The following is a 19,237-nucleotide window of genomic DNA, read 5'->3' as shown; positions in this document are numbered from 1 at the left end:
TGTATTATTTTAGGAGGTTTTGAATGGACTAATAAAACTCTCAAATATTTTTGAGCATTTGTTTTTTCATTGTTACTGTTACTTGGTACATTATTTTTTTAGGATGTTCTCTTTTAAAAATGCCATCTAAAAAAAAAAATCTTTCAGTGGAAAATACAACTCAAGACAGGTAACCAAAGGAAATGCCTTAGCTCTTTGCTAATGATTTTCAATGTGTAAGCTGTACTTCTTCTGCAGCTGTGTTCTTTATAAATACGCCTAGTATATTTATATATATGTTACATATATATAAATACAGCTAGTATCTTTATAAGGGTTTTGTTAAAGCCTTGTGAACTATCTGAATTAGGAAAGAATTTTTAAAATCTTAAATCAGCTCTTGACACCATTTAATAGTGATGTGTCAGATTTGCTGTTAATTCAGATCAATGAAATACTGGGTCTGGATGGCAGTATGCTTGTTCACACATTTTCCTCTCATGGTTACAGTTGTGCTTGCTTTACATCCAACAGGAGGAAATAAATGGATGTACATTTCTTTAGTAGGAATATTCTGAACACAGATAAATTCAGACTCTCATTGGTTGAGTGTTACTGTGCAGCAGCATTGGCTATGGCATTGAATGCAGAATTGTCAATGAAGGGGTGTGTTTGCATATCAGTTCTCTTTAAGTTTTTCACTGCTATAAAGTTCAGGGGGGCTTAAGTAAAATTGCAGAATTGAATGCTTGTACTTCAGAGGAGTAGATGAGCTTGTGCTGATTAATGTGTCTTTGCAAACCTCGACCTTTTCTCTGGTAAGAAATCCGAAACTTAAATACACTGCAAGCATGGAAGTGCTAATACTACCTGCTATCCTTGAATGCTGAGCAATTGCTCCAAAAGCAAAGGGTGGTCAGTTAACAGGTTGTTTGTTTGGGACTTGTAGTTATTTCTTTACAAATTTCCAGTATTTGTGTAGTTTGGCTTATACTGTTTAGGTAAATATTGGGAATAATCACATCATCTTCATAAAACTGCGTGTGAAGCTACAGGAGTGACTGAAAAGCTCACCATTTTCTTATTAATGTATTCAACACTGTATTTTGATTTGGAGTTTCTCAAAAGCAGAAGGGTTTTAATACGGTTTATAAGGGAAGAACTAACTCACTGTGTTTCCAGTACACAATTCCAAAGAAGTTATTACTTATTATACAGTCATGTGGGTTATTTACAGTAATGTTTGTGTCTGTTAATGTCAAACAATACAGCAGCACTCACATACTTGTGCTTGGTGTAAGATAAAGGATTTTAAATGCTATCAGTTACTGCAAAATGTAAACCGTCTTTATGATTATAGGAATTACAAATCTTCAGTGTGGATCGAGCTTTAAATAATCCAGTCTACATCTGTAGACAATTTCAACCACCTTTCTTTGCTTCTATGAATAACACAGTAGGACTGATGATTTCTTCTGGAATCAGATCAGCATGGTGAGGCAAACTGTTCTAGCTGTGATAGATCCAGTTTGAGTGGTTAATGGCTCCCTCTTTCTTCTGCCAGATGTTCCATCCATCCTCTGTTCTGCCAGTTTTACCATTTGACTGCTCTTTGACCAGGTCCTGTAAAGTGTGCCAGATTTTTACAAACCTGTCAAGCAGCACTGGGAAATCAGAAAGGTGGAATCTCTGGGAAAGGTTGAAATGCACATAGTAACAACCTGCTTGAGCCAATAGTTCATCTTTCTCTGCCCTGAGAAAGTTCTAAGCAGGAACAAAGGTGAGCAATATGGAGACAAACTAGAAATCTGAAACAGGGTGAATAAAACACAAGAAGGTACTTCCCCTTTCTGCAGACTAAACCAGATTGATAGTTGACAGAAGGCTGTTGCACATAGGTAGAGTTATAAATCTACTGTTTCTCAAATACTTGGGGCCAGTAATGGGGCCAGAAGGTAGTCCGAATGATAGAATTCAATAGCATCTCTTTGATCTGTCTGTAGGTAGGTTTTTGAAAGCCTAAACCAAGCCTTGTGCTGGCTGGCTGAGGAATGTGGTTCAGCCTGGAGAAGAGAAGGCTGCGTGGAGACCTCAGAGCAGCCTTCCAGTATGTGAAGGGGGCCTACAAGGATGCTGGGGAGAGACTCTTCATCAGGGACTGTAGTGACAGGACAAGGGGTAATGGGTTAAAACTTAAACAGGGGAAGTTTAGATTGGATATAAGGAAGAAATTCTTTACTGTGAGGGCGGTGAGGCACTGGAATGGGTTGCCCAGGGAGGTTGTGAATGCTCCATCCTTGGTGGTGTTCAAGGCCAGGTTGGATGAGGCCTTGGGTGATATTGGTTTAGTGTGGGGTGTCCCTGCCCATGGCAGGGGAGTTGGAAGTAGATGATCTCAAGGTCCTTTCCAACCCTAACTATTCTATGATTCTATGATATGTTAAGGACGGATAGTATACAGAGCATTTTTGAGAGGTAAGGTGGAAGTTGAGATGAGAAGTGTTTCAGTGATAAATGGAGGTTAAAAAAATAGAGCATTCAGGAAGAGGAATTGAGAAGGAAAGCAAGTAGTGAAATGGTAAGACTCGATGTCAGAGAAGAAATAATGAAAATAAGCCAAGAGCAAAAGAGAAACCTGGGCTGTACTAATTCTGTCTGACCAGATAATGTTTAATGCATATCTTGTTTTCATCACATTATCAGTAGTTTTCCAACAGGTTTACTTATTAAACTTTGTAGTATTTTGTTGGTATTTGTTTTTGTGGGTTTTTTTTTTGTTTTGTTGTGGGTTTTCTGTAGGCTTTTTTTTTTTCCTAAAAAATCTATTTTATGCTCTTCAAAAAAAAAAAAAAAAAGCATCTTTGAGGAAAGAGCAGTATTGCTTCAAATTTTCAGCCTTTTTTTACTGATTTATTTGTGGTTAAATGCATTGCGTGTTAGTAAATGTGTCTAACCTAAGTGTTTTGAAACATATTTCATCCCAAGAAGTTATGTTTGACTGTTAAATAATGGCAGTGTCTTACATATCAAAAGGAATACAAAAGCAGATATGTTTTCTGTTATGCTGCTTAAGACCAAAAATGCCTAGTACACAAATAAAATTATTATGTGGGAGAGAAATTATGGCTTGAAGTGTTTTTAGGCTCGTGAGTTTGTAAATTGACTGTTACTCTAGTCTTGATGTGTTCATGAAATGTTCAGTAAGAGCTTTTCCATTAGCATTGTGCAGAAGAATATTAGGAAAATACATTAAAAAATATTTCAGTCTGTATTTTAAGGATTCTTTTAGCTTACTGAAGCTCATGGAAGTTTACTCCACATTTGAAGTACATTTTCGGCTGAGGACAGAGAACTATTCAGCCACATAACTTACTGAAATATGATAAAGGTGATGCACTTTGTCCTTTGGTTCAGCTTCTCCATTCTACCCCTACCAAAGCTTTTTTGCCTGCTTGGGTTTGTTCTCCTCAACCATTTGAGTTCAGGTTAGCCATGTCAGCCAGGGTAGCTCTGCTCAGACTCATTCAGCTGATGGAGCACCCTGTGGGTAAGGAGCACCCATGCCAACAGCCCCACAGTGTGGACAGGATCACCCTAACCGGAAATGAGGTGGTGAAAACCAGCCAAGAGCTGGTGATTTGATCAGCCAGCACATCTGGCAGTGGGCTTGGTGGGTCTAATGGGAATGCCCTGTATTTAGTCACTGTGCCACTGCCCCTACTTAGTAACTACAGTTTAATTTTTGTAATCGTTGGAAGGCAATACACTAGTGGGGGCATGTGTTCCATATTGAATTAAGGAATAAGCTTTAGTTAGAGATGTTTAAGTTCTGTAGTAATAAGGTAGCGTTTTATTAATACAGCAGACTTCAGCAATGGTGTCTCCTTGTTAATTCAGAAATAGCCCATTCTTCAAATCGAGGGGTGGGTACGGACTGTCTCTTTTTTACACTCACTCTAAACTGATCCTTTGTGTTACTACTTTCATCATAAATTGCTAAATACTATTTTCCTTAAAGATCTTTGGAAGTAATTAGTCTAAACTGAGTGAAGGAAATAATCTGTTGCAGTCAGGCATTCTCATCTTTAGGTCTAAACGTGAAATTTCTATCTTTAAATAGAGGAAGCCTTTTTTCTATGTTGCTTAACTTTTTGTTGAGTGGTTCTTGAGATGATAACTATTTCTGAAGGTCATTGTGTTTGTTTCTTGATCAGCTTATTCATAGTTACCACCATTTCTGCATGAACAGAGGACTTTTTCTCTCCTTTATAACTGAGGGAGATTAGAATTATGATTGTTTTATAAGGGAAAGATTTAATGGCTTTTTTTCCACTTCAAGTTGTATGAGAAAATCCCAAGAAATACGGAATTTAGATGTGTTACAGCTGTTACGTCTAGCAACTGGTACAGAAATGTACTGTAAGCAAATTCATGGTCACCATCTATCCATTTATTTATTTATTTTTAAACAAGCATCTTTGTGGGGAATGAAATGTTGGGACACACGATAGTTGGACAGATAAGACTTCTTTGAAAGTGGCCTTAGGCAACATAAACTCTCCTGACCCAGAGTTTCTGCTCTGTTAGTCTTTAGCTGATTTCAGTAAGGAAAATGGAATTTGAGTTCATTTTAGCTTTGGAGATCGTGAGAAATTGGTTCTTAAAGCACTGAGGGCATGGACTGTGGATTATAGCATTAAACTGTTTTGAACATTAGAGTTTTCAGGCATCATACGAATAACATATTTTTTCTGGTTATTTTAGAATATGGGTGCTGATCTGGGGATTAAGTTTGATCACTTATAATCTTGGTTCTGTATTTATAAAGAAACAGTAAGTGATCTTCCTTTCCGTTGTCTTACTCTGTTCACAGAGAGTATTATGGGCCTTGTTGGAAGAAATGTTCTCAGTTTGAGAAGTAAAAGTTTGGCTTTTTTTTTAGTAAAGAGTATTATTTTGTCTTTAACAAAATTTATTTATTTTTCTGTTAAAGTCATAATGCTTCATTTGTGGTATGTCCTCATGCTTGATTTCCAATGTTTAGGAAGCTGGGACCTGGAGGATTGTGGTTTGGGGTTTTTTCTACTTGAAAAATTCCTTAAATGCATGGAATTAGCATCTTTTAGTATGCATCCTTATTGGAACTATAAAACCCCTGAATTTAATTCTTGGGAAGATAACTGCAAGGAGTATATCTATTACAACTTTGTCACTGTTGTGTAAAAAATTAGGCCACTTAATATGATGTGGGACTTGAGCAATTGAGCAGTGGGTCACTGAAAGCCAAATGCAATGTGACACTGTTTCTGTTTGCTTCCAGGCAGGATGTAGCAACTGCTCTTTAACCCTGCTCTATCAATAGGTGTAACTTGGAGAAAGTATCAGCTGAAGACTGAGAAGGGAAGAGGTTGTCCTCAAGCCATGAATCTAAATGAAAGCTGGTATACAAGTGAGGAAACAACTGTGCTTTTTCCATTTTAAATGCTTTATAAAGTTCATAATACAAAGAAGTAATTTTAAACGAAGCAAATGATCATACTTGCCCAGTTTCAGTAGCAGCTTTGGCTATCAGAAATGAGAAGTATATTGACCTCATTCTGGCTCCAGGATTATGATGAATACGGTGAAGAACAATTTACGTATGTTGAGTAGAAGAGTTGGCAATAGCATAGGAACTGCCAGAAGTTTGTGTCACTGCCTCTGTTCAGTTGAGAAGGATGAGCATGCATGGAATGAATATATGTGTTTAATGTATGTAGCTGTCGGTTATCTTTGGGAGCACTAAATCTTACAGTTGTAGCTCACCCAATGGTTTTATCTAAGCAGGACAGCAGCACTATTTAAAAAAAAAAAGAAAATCTTAAAACTTCCACAACCTTTTTAATGAGCCCTTAATGGTACTTCTGTTGCTATTCAAAATGGGTCACATCCTCCAGTGTAAATTGAATTGTTGAGAAGAAGAGATAGCCCCTTGAACTTGTTAATTTTTTGTTATTAGGCCTCTGTTTTCTTTCTAGTTAAATAAAATAGAGGAGAAGATTAAATACTTGTGGTAACTTGCAAAGTAAACCAAATCATTTGGGACAATTAAATACGTATCATAATGGTCTGCCATGCTTTTTACAGGGTGGTAACATCATAAATAAGAAGAGAACAGAAAAGAATATTCCAGATGAACTCTTTATGCACATAGCATAAGCCAGATAAAGAATGCATGGCAAATCGCTGCCACTTAAGAGATACAGAAAGATGATTTTGTCTTTCTTTAAACATTAATTGGACACCTTCTAAGCTTTTCTTTTGTCCGTTAGTGGGTTATGTTTTACGAGTTTTAGTTTCAGAAATTAAGAGCAACAAGTTGACTGGCTTCCATGGGAGCTAATTCAAGTTATTGCGTCATTTTTAATATCTGAAAGCAGCTGTGCTGGTGGAAGCCAATATGCAGCAAAAGGTTTGTGAGACAGATCTTCTAAATTGTTCTAAGGTTGGGAGTAGGGGGTGAACTGAGCATCATCTGCACATGTGCACTGCATTGCAGTTCAAACACAAGCATTATGATACTTGCAAGAGCCCCTCAAATGGAGCTGCTAGTAATTTTGCCACATTATTTTGCATTCATGTATTTAGTTTATTGCTGAATCTGAATAATAAATTCTGTTGTGTAGAATTTGATTGTATTTTTCTAAGAGGTCAAATATCAGTATTTGGTAAACCAAATATTATAATAATAACATGTTGCTGATCTTTGTAACAGTGTATAGAAATAAGAAGCAGCAAACTATGTATCATCAAGAAATATAATATTATAGAAATGCTTGTGTAATGGCCAGTCATACTTACGAAGGATGCTAGAAAGTAGCATGTTTAACGGGAAACAGTCCTGCAGTTCCTTCCTCTCAAAGTTGGATCCTAATGCTTTCCTTGCTTTGTTCAAGTCAAGGGGTTGGTTTACAGGCATTAAAATAAACAGAATAGCACCTGCAGCTTAGTCATAAATGGGAACATCTTAAAGTAGCTAAGCAAACAAATGAAATCGTGGAGATTTAACCTTTTCTGAAATGCCTTAGCTTCTCTACCAGCATTCATTTTTAAGATAGATCAGCATTTTGGTGATGAAAGTACTCTGAACATGTAAAGGAATTGTTAAAGATGAAGATCCAATGTATTGTTAAAAATAACTAATTCATTATTTTGTGAACTGTCAGAACACCTCTTGCAAAAAGCTCTTCAGATTTTAATTTCCTTTTTTTTTCTACCGAATGCCCACTTCTAGAACATGATACTATAATGTTTAGCAATTGTATGATGTGCTAATATAATATTTGACCCTTACTGCAGACTTCAGCTATCAAGTGCTTTTATAATACCAAAATGAACACTTGTGTTTTGATTTTTTATATGTTGCCAACTTCAATTACATAAATAGATTCTGCTGGCTACACTGGTTATGTTTACTGGTGACAGAAAATGATAGAACACGTTATTGAGCTAATTCCTTCCACAAAGTTCTGTCATAGACCAGAATAACTGAACTTGCTTTTTGGCAGGTAAATCTGAGTTCATCTTGCAATAATTTGAACACTGCTGCTATGTGCTTCATATTAAAACAGATATTAAGAACTTTTGATTATTTTTTTTTAACTGGAATTCAAATAAATTGCTTCTGCAATCATATGTCACATTTTATTGGGAAAAGGAGATGTAATTTAGATGTGTAGAGATGTGTAAGGATGAGAAACTAGAAGCAGTTTGTTTCCACACCAATAATGTGCACAGTTTCTTTGTTTTGCTTTGTTTCTTTGTCTTGCTATATTTAGGTATTATGTGTATGACCTTGTGTTTATTTTCTAAGTTGAGCCTAGGTTTATTTGCTTCTTATTTCGTAAGTCTTTATAAACTTTCTGCTACAAAGAGTACTATTAAGTTAAGCTAGTGTAGGGTTATATAATTATAAAGCATTGCATCAGTAGAAGGTGTATTAAAAGATATTCTGGGTGATCCATATGAATTAATAGATCTTAGCTTTGATGCTTGGTTTTAATAGCTTGCACAGCTACCTGGATGACCATATCTCCCTTTCACATGATAGACTAGCAGAGCAGTTCATACTCCTGTTTCAAGAAGGTGGTTGTTGACTGTGTAGTATCTTTGAAGCAGGTAATCCTAAACTCTGCTTTTTTGTTTGGTCCATCAGACCATTTGTGTATTGCTTCTGGTGCATGCTGCAAAGATGTTTTCAGAATAGCTTCTTAAAGGAAGACGGTAGGTTTGAAATGTTTTAGATAGTTAGTAACCAGTTTAAACATTATTGTCATCTGAAGGGATTGGTTTCATTTTAGTGACTTGAATATTAGGTGTATTGAACCTTGCCTTGCTTTACATTTGTAAGAAGTTTTGCATCTTGGATAAATTCTATTCTTAATTATCATTTCAAAGCCCACAAAATGTGAACACAGAAGATAAATTTTTGTATCTACTTAAAACATTATTAAGAGAATTTAAAGTATTTAAACTCTAACTTCACAACATTCTTACGGTTTCTGTCCTTTCCACTGAAGGATTATGTGAAGTCCAAAAGACTCTACTAAATGTTATTTGAATAGGTTAGTTTTGAGAAGGCAGGAATGTGAAAAAAGAATAGTTAAATCACCTGTTTGTCCCTGCAGAGCAACAGGGCAAGCTTTGACTTCCGCAAGCTCTAAGGAAGGTGTGGGAGGCTGTCGCTGTTCATAACAGCTCCACACTCTGCCTGATAACTAATTCACAGTTAGGCCATGTCTCCCTTTACAAATGAAGCACCTTTATTTTTGCCTGGAGATGGTGCAGGAAGGAGTGTTATCATCTAAGATTCTGTTGACTCATCCCTTGCCTCTGTCCAGACAGAAGTAATTTCTGTACTTTACCTAGTTTCTGGTGTGCGTTTGCCAGTGTAGCTTATGTCTTTTCAGACTTTGATTGGTCCAAGATTTAAAGATTTCCTGCTAAGAATTAGGAAAGAGAATCTCAGTCATATTATCAAAATATGCAAAAGTGTTGAATGAGTTTCTGGAGGTCTTTTAGTCTATGCTCGGTGGTACTCATTTAGCTAGAGTAGACAGTACAAAATGTAATCTCAGTGTATTAAATAAGAGAGGGAATTTATCAGAAATACTTCTCAGTCCAGTCTTGACTCCATGCCCCTTTAAGGAGCATGTCATTCCAGCTACAGAGGTGGTGAGAAGCATGACAGGACCTCAGTTCTGCACACTGGTTTTCAAAGAAATGAATAGTAACAGTGAGTTTTTTGACAGTGCATGATCCAAGATGATTACTCAGTTAGTCAGCCTTGAGGTTTCTCATCTCTTTCTGCACTTGTTTAATTACCTTTGTAAAAATAGCTGTATGATTTAAATCCTCTCTGCTATTTTGCCACAAAATTTATCTTCACTAATAAACATATCAACACTATATTTTAACTGTAGGATTGCAATTTCTCTTTCAGTATAATAATTTAATGTCAGTAGTCATTTCAAAGTTCATATACTGCATCCAAACTATTTTTAATGAGAAAGGCTGTGTAAGAGACTAACTGCCAAAGTTGCAAGCAGCAGTGGGTTGTCAGCAGTGGTGATGTCTCTTTGGGAGGAGGAACAGCACTACGCTGTGTGAAGTGCAATACTGAAATGGTTGAATATTTTCAAGACTTTTTTTCATTAAAATGCCTTTTGGTCTTTTAATCCACTGTGGAATACATAAAATGAGGGGCCTAAGTTTCAACAGAATAAGCATTGTTCTTGCAACAGAGGCAGACTTAATTTGAGACATCTTTTCTAATCAGTGAAACTATGAAAGTAAAAGATGAATTAGATTAACATATCCAGTTAAATTACTCATAATCTTATGCTTATTCATATTTGTATACTTATTCATAACAAATACTGTCCATTTCTATGTTCATTTTGTACTTGAAACCTCCTGAGGAAGCTGAAAAAGAAAAAAACAAAAGAACTTTTCTGTAAGTTTGTTGTTAAAATTGTGGTACTACATGCAAAAGGTTATTTTTTGGTTTTTACATCTCTACTCTTTTCAAAACACCAATATGTGAGACTCGGTGTAAAAGACGGGTTAGTGACTTAGAGGAACAGATTTAAATGGCTTTTTAGATACTTTGTAAGTATTTCCAAAGCTGGTTTTTATTACTCTTATTTATCTTTCAATATTATAATGAAATACAAGTAGTCTTTAGCGTTTGGATGGAAATTTTGTATAGACGTGCAGAGAAAGGTATTCAGAACAATTACAATACCTTTTCATGTAGGAATTTAGTAAGATCTCAGACATGTACGAGGACGTAAGCAGAGCTGATATGGAATTGTGCAAGTACAATATGTGCTAGTGTCTACCAAAGAGAAAGTGCTGTACTTTAGAGGTTACAGAGAAACCGTTACGTACTAGGCATTATTGTCTTTGTAGCAGACACCTAGATTTAGTATTGCTGCAGGAACTGACTAGAGATGAATTTCCTGCAGCCAACCCTACTATTTGTTAATTTTCTTCTCACCCTTGCTGATAGGCAGCATGCCAAGAGGAGTCACCCTTTTGAAGCACGGCAGCTCTTCCTCTCTTTGAAACGGGTATTTCATCCCCAGTTCTTGTCTCTGGGAAGTGACTCTCTTAGCTTACAGTTACTGTATTGTTCAGTGAGAACTTCAGTTCCTGCGTATTTTGAATGTTTATGTCCCAGTCCTGCTTGATCCTGTCAAAACAGGGAGGTTACTGAGCATTCCAAGGGTCTGACCACTGAGACTCAGCTAATTTGGAGATTAGAAATGAAGTTTGCTGCAGGCATATCTATACGCTTGGTAGGGCAGCTGCATTTGTAAAGCATAGTTTTTTTGCCTTTATGAGATGGAAAGAGGAATTGCCAGGTTAGTCTCATATTGTGACTTGCCACATTACCTCAGATACAAAATTCTTTTTACGCATTGACAAGGAGATCCAAGAGCTTAATGCAAATGACCTTCATTGGCAACTGTCACACTAGCCTGCTGCATGCGCTGCTTCAGCTTTTTAAAATGTCTCTTCTAGTGTTTCCTGACACACTGAAGGGAAAAGAAAAAAACAACAACCAAATCCAAACCCAGTATTTTGCAATTGTAGTATTCTTCCCACTGCGGGTTCTGGTGTATTACAAACTGCAGCAATATCATTTAAAATTGTACTGGGCTTTATAAATGGAGAAACTTAAACCTAGGTGATTTGACTGCTGATGTTCACACCATGATTCTTAGTAAGTTACACACTGGAACCTGGTATTGCTAATACTTAATCTGGTGTGACTATTAATAATTTGATGCTGTGCATAGGGAGCTAAGTTCCTTGCAAATGTAAATGAATGAGCAGTGTTGAGGTCAGCCATTTGACTTGGCTAGAGTTTGAATTCACTATGACGCTTGAACCGTTTTCCAGCAGATTTCCAAAATAAAAGCTGATTTACTACCTACGTGTCATCCAGATTTCTGTTTGTGCCAAATAAAATGCCAGTCCCAGTGTCTCAGCTGGCAGGGAAGTATGGATTTTCCCCTTCTAAGATTTTTCTGAGGAAATAGACTTTGTCTTTTGAAGATAAAATGTTTAAAAATAAAAGAAGCGTTTGTCTTCAGCAGTTCAGAAAGATAGCAACCACCTACAATCTGTGAGAACACTTACATAAGACTCATACATTGTACAGGAGTTCTGTTCTGCCAGTACTAGAACACTGTTTCTGTGTAGTTGTCAGATACATGTGAACCAAAGCATTGCTTGCAGGGCTGCTGCACAGTCTATTCTGATAGTCTATTCCAAAGGTTAAGTAGGAAAATAATTCTGTCCTAGTTTTCACTTTGCTACTCTTAAACATTTTGCTGAATTCTGTGTCAAAAAAACCCCCGAAACCACACCCCCTGAAAAAACCCAAAACCAACCCACAAAAAACCACCCCCAAACCTGAGATCCTTTGGGACTGTTGGAAAAATGGAGTAGTTTAATTTTAGTCGCTACAAATAAGCTGGTATTACACTTTCCAACACTATCTAAGTAGAAATGATTTTCATACCAAATAGGATGATGATTGTACAACTTAATAAACCTTTAGATATCTTGGTTTCAAGGAAAGGAGTGGAAACCCCTGAAGTGACAATTTATTTCTGGCTATCAGATTATTCTTGTATAAAATGGGGCTTTCTTCGATTATGCAGAATACAAGACCGAGAATTTAATACACCAATTTTTTATTTTTTAATTGTATTTTTCTTGCGCACATTTTAGTGTTGAGTTTCAGTCATGTTATTAATATGCTTCTGTGTATTGGTCTGCTTAAAGTCAGGGGTTACCTAGATAACAATTACTATCTGCAAATGCAAATGGCAAATATGAAATAATTCTTCAAGATAGAGGAAGTTTCAAATAAATTAGAAAGGGGAGGCAAATGTGTTATCTTTAAAATATGACAGTATCACAGTACATTAAATTCTAAATCAGATATGTTTCTCACTCTTGCACCTAATGACTGGGTAAAGTATTTACTGTACAGGATTAGATTTCAATCAGGGTGAACTAATGTTCTCTTCTACTTACTCTTTTTGTGTGTTTGAGTTGCTGATGTCCGAACAAGCAGTTCTGTTAGAAATGTCAGAATGAAGCATGGCTTTTGAAAACTGAAGATAGACAGGAGGCTTTCTGCATATCTTAAGTCTAGTTTCATGTGAAGTAATTGCTGCTGGTTGTAACCTCCAGCTGATGATAAAGCAATTATATGCATCTTCTCTAGCAGCTAAAATGAGCATGCTAAAAAACAGTAGTGGGTTATTATCTGATACATATAACAGTGTAAAAAGATGTTTTCATTGAGATGTCTTTATTTTCTTCTTGTCTGTTTGAAAAGGTATTTATCAGAATTATTTTTATTTACGTTTCCTAATTATTCTGACAATCAATAAGAAAACCTGCCTAAGACAAACTAGTAATTTCATGGATGAGCAGTAACAGCCGAGTTCTCCATTAGATTTTAGTAGAACAAGAGAGAAGAAACAAATTGTTTACATTTTAGTAATACAAGTGTATAATTTGTCATCTTTACAGTATTGTTTAGATATTCTGTTCATAGAATCATAAAGTCAGATTGTTTGGGGTTGGAAGAGACCTTAAAGCTCATCCAGTTCCAACCCGCTGCCATGGGCAGGGACACCTTCCATTAGATCAGGTTGCTCCGAGCCCGGTTCAGCCTGGCCTTGCACACTGCCGGGGTGGGGCAGCCACAGCTTCTCTGGGCAACCTGTGCCAGCGCCTCAGCACCCTCACAGGGAAGAACTTCTGCCTAAGAGCTCATCTCAGTCTCCGCCCTGTCAGTTTAATCGTAGTATATCTGAGCCACTATGTAGGTCACAGACTTTTTTCTCTCTACCAGAAAAACCCTTATAGATGTTGGGTGGAGGTGTGTGTTTTCTTTTTGGAGGGGAAGGTCAAGACAATTCATTGTTCCAAGTTCAAAAATATTTCTGTAGTCTCATACGATAGCAGTTCATCAGTAAAAATGAAATGAGAGCCAATGTAATTTGATACATGACTGAGGAATTTGAGAATTCAGGCTCTCTGGGAATTCTAGAGTGTCTTACATTTACAGATGATGTAGCAACATAGCAAAAAGGTTGTTCTAGTGTTAAAGGATCATTTGGGAAGATGCCTGGATTTTTAACAGCCTACAGCCTATAAGTAAAGGAGTTTGCAGCACCTTTGCAGCAAAAGAGGCAAAGAGTATTCTGCATGGAATAGTGGGTAGTGACCTCATCCTGTTCTGTCAATCAGTGTAGACAACTGCTTGAGGAAACAAGAAGCATCAGCTGTGGTATTTCAATGTACATGCTGCAACCTGTTCAGTTTTGCTTCCTAGAAGCATGTTCCTGTAAAATTCTGTAAAGGATGGTAAACTGATAAATAGTGGATGTTTATGCTTGCTGGTTTTTAAACGATTTTGGGTTTAGTGGTTAAAATTGTTTATCCAAACGATTTAAGACAAGGAAATTGCAGTATCTGAGACTCTACTGTGAACTGAAACTTCCTAATTAGGGTTAGAGTTCTGCATTGGAGAACTTTTGTTTTAGAGTTTCATAATGATAAGTACATGGATTGCATGAAACTGCAATAAAATCTGAGATCTGAGAGTCACAATCAGTAGCATCTCCTGTGTTAGAGCAGAACAGCAACAGGCAGCAGCCCCAGGTTGCAGGAGAAGAAATTCTGTTCACAGGGGGTGGGCAAAGCTTTCATAGAGGGGTTACCCAGAGGTGGTGGAATCACCACCTTTAGAGATGTTCAGAACCTGACAAGATCTGAGCAGCTGGTAGCCCTACTCGGGATTGGGGATGGACTAGATGACCTCCAGGTCATTCTAACCTGATACAGTCAGGTTCAAACCACAGTTTAAGCACATTTTTTGTGAGAAGTTGGCTTGTTTTGGGTTGCACTTCAGTGGTGCAATCAGTAGAATTTAATATGTTGTATATATTTCTTGCACGCCGTGTTCTTAGTTGCATCTGGTCAGTAAAACCATATTTACATATGTTCCTGAAATGCCATTTTAAAAATGGACATGTAACTAATTTAGCAGTTTGTTCTAGAAATTGTTAAAGTTGAGATGGTTTAATTTATAGCAGGATATGTAGTTACCCGTAATGGAGAAAGGAGTTAGTCAAACCTAATATGTTAAAACTTTAGTACAAGAAGGTGTTTCTATTAATTTCATAGGATTTAATGGTGTGAATACACCTAATGTGGTTTAATCTTTTTGAAAAGTGATTCCAAGACATAACTCATAGCTAATAAATTGTGGATAAAATGCTAGGAATATGATCAGATAAGCAGCTAAATTTTCCCTGAAATTCTGCTCTGAAGAGACTTCGTTAATAATGTACTTAATTTTATGGGTGAGTAGGAGTTTGAGGAGAGTGTAATGTCAGGAAATGGAATCTGAGCCGGGTAAATTATGCTTCTAAAAGCTAAGAACAAAGGAAAAAAACCTTGCATAACTGTAAGTTAATGTGTCTTCATTTAATGTGAAAGCACCAATTGGTAACTATGGAAAATAATGAAAAATATGCACTTAACCATCATCATTGTTCTACTGAGGTATATATCAAACAGCGCTTGTTTTTATTTTTAATTGACACTTTAAATCAGCAACACTATGCATTACCCCTTTTGGAGTGAAGGCCGTTCTTTGGTGGTCATGGTAACTTCTTTGTCATTTGTTGCTTCTTAAAATACCAAGTAACACTTCAAATCTTTTGGGTCTGGTCATCAAAACACATGTTGCGTTGCAAAAACCTTTAAATACACACCCTAGCATGTACAGTATTTATATTCAGCATACACAAAGTTTGAAATAGAAGGTTGGGAATGGGCAAGCAGAAGTGTTTCTGAAGAAAAATAAAACTAAAAAACCAACAATAATAAGACATTTTTTCATTTGTTATGGGTCTTCTTGAATTGTTAATATTTCATATGGTTTGAGTTTCCAAGAATCCAGGGATGAACTTCATTGAAGTCCATACTGATTTATTGAAATTTTAATGACTGATAGGGTTCTGTGAGCTATAAGAAGCTTCTGCCAGTAATTCATACTTCTGTCTCTCCTCACTGTAGATTAAGGACCATATTAATGATAGAAAGAAAATAATAAATTGGGACTTCTGTTCCATTCTGTATTTTACACTAAGGAGCTAGTATGCAGTAAAGTTAATTTGAAAAAAAATCATGGCAAGAAGACTTCCTTTCTGGAGAGGCCAGACTAGTTCTGATACAGTTCTTTGGTATCAAGTCCTGCATTAACACCAAAGTTGATTTTTGATCTGAATGAAAGTTGTGCGGTGCTTCAAAACATTAAAAGCCCTTTGTATGTTTTCATGTATTAAAGAATGCTGAATCAATATAAGCTACTGAAGAAATAGAATGTTCTGCTGATAATCAGGCCATGTCACTTGCTAAAAGGGAGAGCACAAGCTATCCATACTGATTATTGACACTGTGTGGTTGTTGTCAAAGTTGAGCAGGGGAACTGTCCTGCTCAACATCAAAGGACTGTGAAATTGCTTGTAAATACATTGCTTAAGTCTATTTTTTCAAACATGTAGTCTTTCTGGAAAATTTATGGATCCTGTGTGGATCATTTTAAATTTGAGTGTTGTATGCAAAGGAACTGACCAAAACCCGAATGAGAATAGTAATGTGTCTGCCTCATTTTATTTATTTTTTTTTCCTCTCTTTCTTAGTTTTATCCACTCCCGTGTGCTTAAGAGAGCACTTGCTCTCCCTGTCTCCAGAGGATTTACCACAATGGATCACCTGGGGGCGGCGGATGCTGAGGATGACTCTGGATCACTGACCCGACTTGCTCCCAGCCCTCACAGCGAAGCAGTTGCACATGAGTTCAAAGAACTCTCACTGCAGCCCAGTCAGTACTTACCTCCTCTCAATGAACGGAAGAATGGTGAGTGCACAACGGACTGTTCTCATTTTTGCTACATTGCTTAAATGTTCCCTATGGGAATAATGATGTTTGATTTCTTCAAATACCGTTAATTGATTTGCCTGACTTGCTCTTCCCAACCCATGTTCTGTAGAGTTAAAGTGCTACAGTGCTCGTCAGGAAAGCTGTCCTGATCACCTTCACTTGTAAGTCTGGCTTGAAAGCACAACTGGAGTACTTTGTTAAGGCATATTGAATGGAGTTCTTTATATTTTTAGATAGTTTTAAACCCACAGATAGTGTAAAATAGAAGTATTCAATTAAATGTTTTTGAGAGTTGTATTATTCAAAAAATAATATACACACAAAGGGATAATTATCAAGAATGTATCTTTTTTCTGCAAAAATGATGCAGAATTGAAGTTGCACACTGTATCCCAGAAAGTGTAATTCACCATGTAGCTTAAGGTTTAACAACACAAGAAAAAGAAGATTTACATTTTGGGAATCTTTCCAGCATCTTTCCTTGTTGTTGATGTTGGCATGGCAACTTAGGAAAAAAGTATTTCCACTGTTACAGTAAGCATCAGGAGGAATTAGGTCTGAATCCAAACACAGGCTCATTTTTACAGGGGAGAAGGCAGGACTTTTTTGTGGTAGTTGGTGGTTTTTCTTCTCACATGAGTATTTTTAATAATGAAGATTTGTTTTCCAGTATTTGCAGTAAATATTTGGAACACTGAAATGATGTAAATGATGTAAATTTCTTTAAATTGGTTTAGCTAAAGTTAGCTATTAATTTAGTTGTAATAGTATAAGCATTATTAAGTATGAAGAAAACTAACTGAATATCCTGGCTTCAAAGTAGAAAAAATGGGGATATGTTTTACTAGGCTGTATGTATATCAAATGCTTCGTTACCTTTTTCTTGAAGAGCTTGAAATGCAGAATATTATGTTAACTGATATAATGTATGCAGAGTATTATAAACTAAGGTACTTGCAGCTAGTTTATTAATAATTTTATTAATTTATTATTATTCTGGCTCTATATTCCTTAAAAATTATTTTATATAAATCAGAAAAAAAATTGTAACTTGGGCAATACTGTTTTTTGTTGGCTGCTATTTGACGTTAAACTGGTAATGGGTATGTCTCTAACAGAAGCTTGTTTTAAGGTGTGTTATAACACTTTACCTTTTTATGCAGGAAGCAACAGAAATACTATTTAAAGATATTTCATAATGAAGCTAAATATGCCAGTGTGTAACTCATAAATCTCATCAAAGAGAATGTAGTGGGGGTTTTGCATCCTCTTGTGAAAGTATAGCTCTAGAAAATGAGGTTGGTTTTTTTAGTTGTCTGCAAAACTGAACTGCAGGACACAGGTATCTATGTTGAGTCTACATAAGTCACATTTTTCATTTCTGAAAGCTACTACCACAAGAATGCTCTAAATTAAACAGAGAAAATCCCTTCTACATGGACAAGCTTGTCAGTTTCTCTTGACAGCCCTTGCTATGCCTGTGCTAAGTACAAACTTACCCCTTTTCTTAATTTCATTGTTTTCATAGAATCCCAGACTGGTTTGGGTTGGAAGAGACCTTCAAGCTCATCCAGTTCCAACCCCCTGCCATGGGCAGGGGCACCTTCCACTAGACCAGGTTGCTCCAAGCCCCCTTCAGCCTTGGCCTTGGACACTGTGGGGCAGCCACAGCCTCTCTGGGCAGCCGGTTCCAGGGCCTCACTAACCTCACAGGGAAGAGCTTTTTCCTAATGTCTAATCTGAATCTCCCCTCTTTCAATTCAAAGCCATTCCCCTTATCCTGTCACTATGAGCCCTTGTAAAAAGCCCCTCTCCAGCTTTCATTTTATCTTCATACTTTTACTAATAAAGTTGTCAAACAAGTGGTAAAACAAGGTGTGTACCTTCAGGTGCTAAACTTACTCATGTTTGCTCTTTAGTATTTCATTTTTAATTCTCCTGTATTGGACAGTTCTTTTCTTAGGCATTCTTCCCATAACATGGAAGTTTTTTGTGATTTCATGAATTAGTGAACTAATCTGTAGGTAGGTTTTGTACTGTCTTCATGTATATTCTGCTGCTTGTTTATTTTCTTCCAAATAAAAGGCAGCAGCAGGAGATTTTAATGCTTAAGGGCTTTGGCTTGTTAAAATAACATAGGTATTTTCCTTGAGAAAGTGGTGGTGAGGAAATGATAATTTGAGAAGCTGCCCCTCACTCCTCTGTGCCAGTTGACTTAAGAACTGCTACTCTTCAATATTTATCATAATTTCCCTTAAGAGTTAGCATACTTTTGAGCATCTGTCCTTAGCAAGTATCAGGCCTCCCACAAAGATTTTAATGTCATCTTTGAGGAGGAGATCATACGAAGGTCACAGAATGGGCTGTTGAATATTTTTCTGCAGGAATCATTATGCTTACTGTGAGCTTTGGTAGTGATCCTTTAAACCTTTCATTTACTTGAAGGAGTCTTCTGGCAGTAGTCCAGTAGAAGGCTGAATTATTCTAGTATTGTTCCGCACAGTGTAGTTAAGCTGCTTGCACAAGTTAGTACAGAAACTGCATTTCAAGCTTTTCCAATGACACTGGAAGTGTGAGAGGCCTGTGCTTTGCTTTGGTTTTGTTTACTGTGGAGGTAATCACAATAGGGGAGCAGAAACGTACAGTGACACTGCAAGCGTGTGCCTGATGAGCCAACAGTCACTTGAGATGTTATTACCTTGTCCTTTTTTCACATTTTACTTTACACTCTTT

At 36.7% G+C, this 19,237-nt stretch overlaps 1 protein-coding gene across 1 annotated transcript in view; it reads left to right on the top strand.

The window, feature by feature from the left end:
• LOC308221656 (uncharacterized protein) overlaps window positions 1–19,237 on the top strand; it is a 42,629-nt gene that overhangs the window by 6,073 nt on the left and 17,319 nt on the right. Inside the window, exon 3 of the mRNA XM_080618823.1 lies at window positions 16,263–16,480. Within this exon, the coding sequence (XP_080474949.1) occupies window positions 16,327–16,480 (154 nt within the window). The 5' untranslated portion in view covers window positions 16,263–16,326. The remainder of the gene's footprint in view (window positions 1–16,262; window positions 16,481–19,237) is intronic.

The sequence above is a fragment of the Psittacula echo genome (genome assembly GCF_963264785.1).
Source record: "Psittacula echo genome assembly, chromosome: 5".
NCBI classification, from domain to species: Eukaryota; Metazoa; Chordata; class Aves; order Psittaciformes; family Psittacidae; genus Psittacula; species Psittacula echo.
The sequence above is the reverse complement of the archived record's forward strand: the minus strand, read 5'-3'. Positions and strand labels throughout refer to the sequence as shown.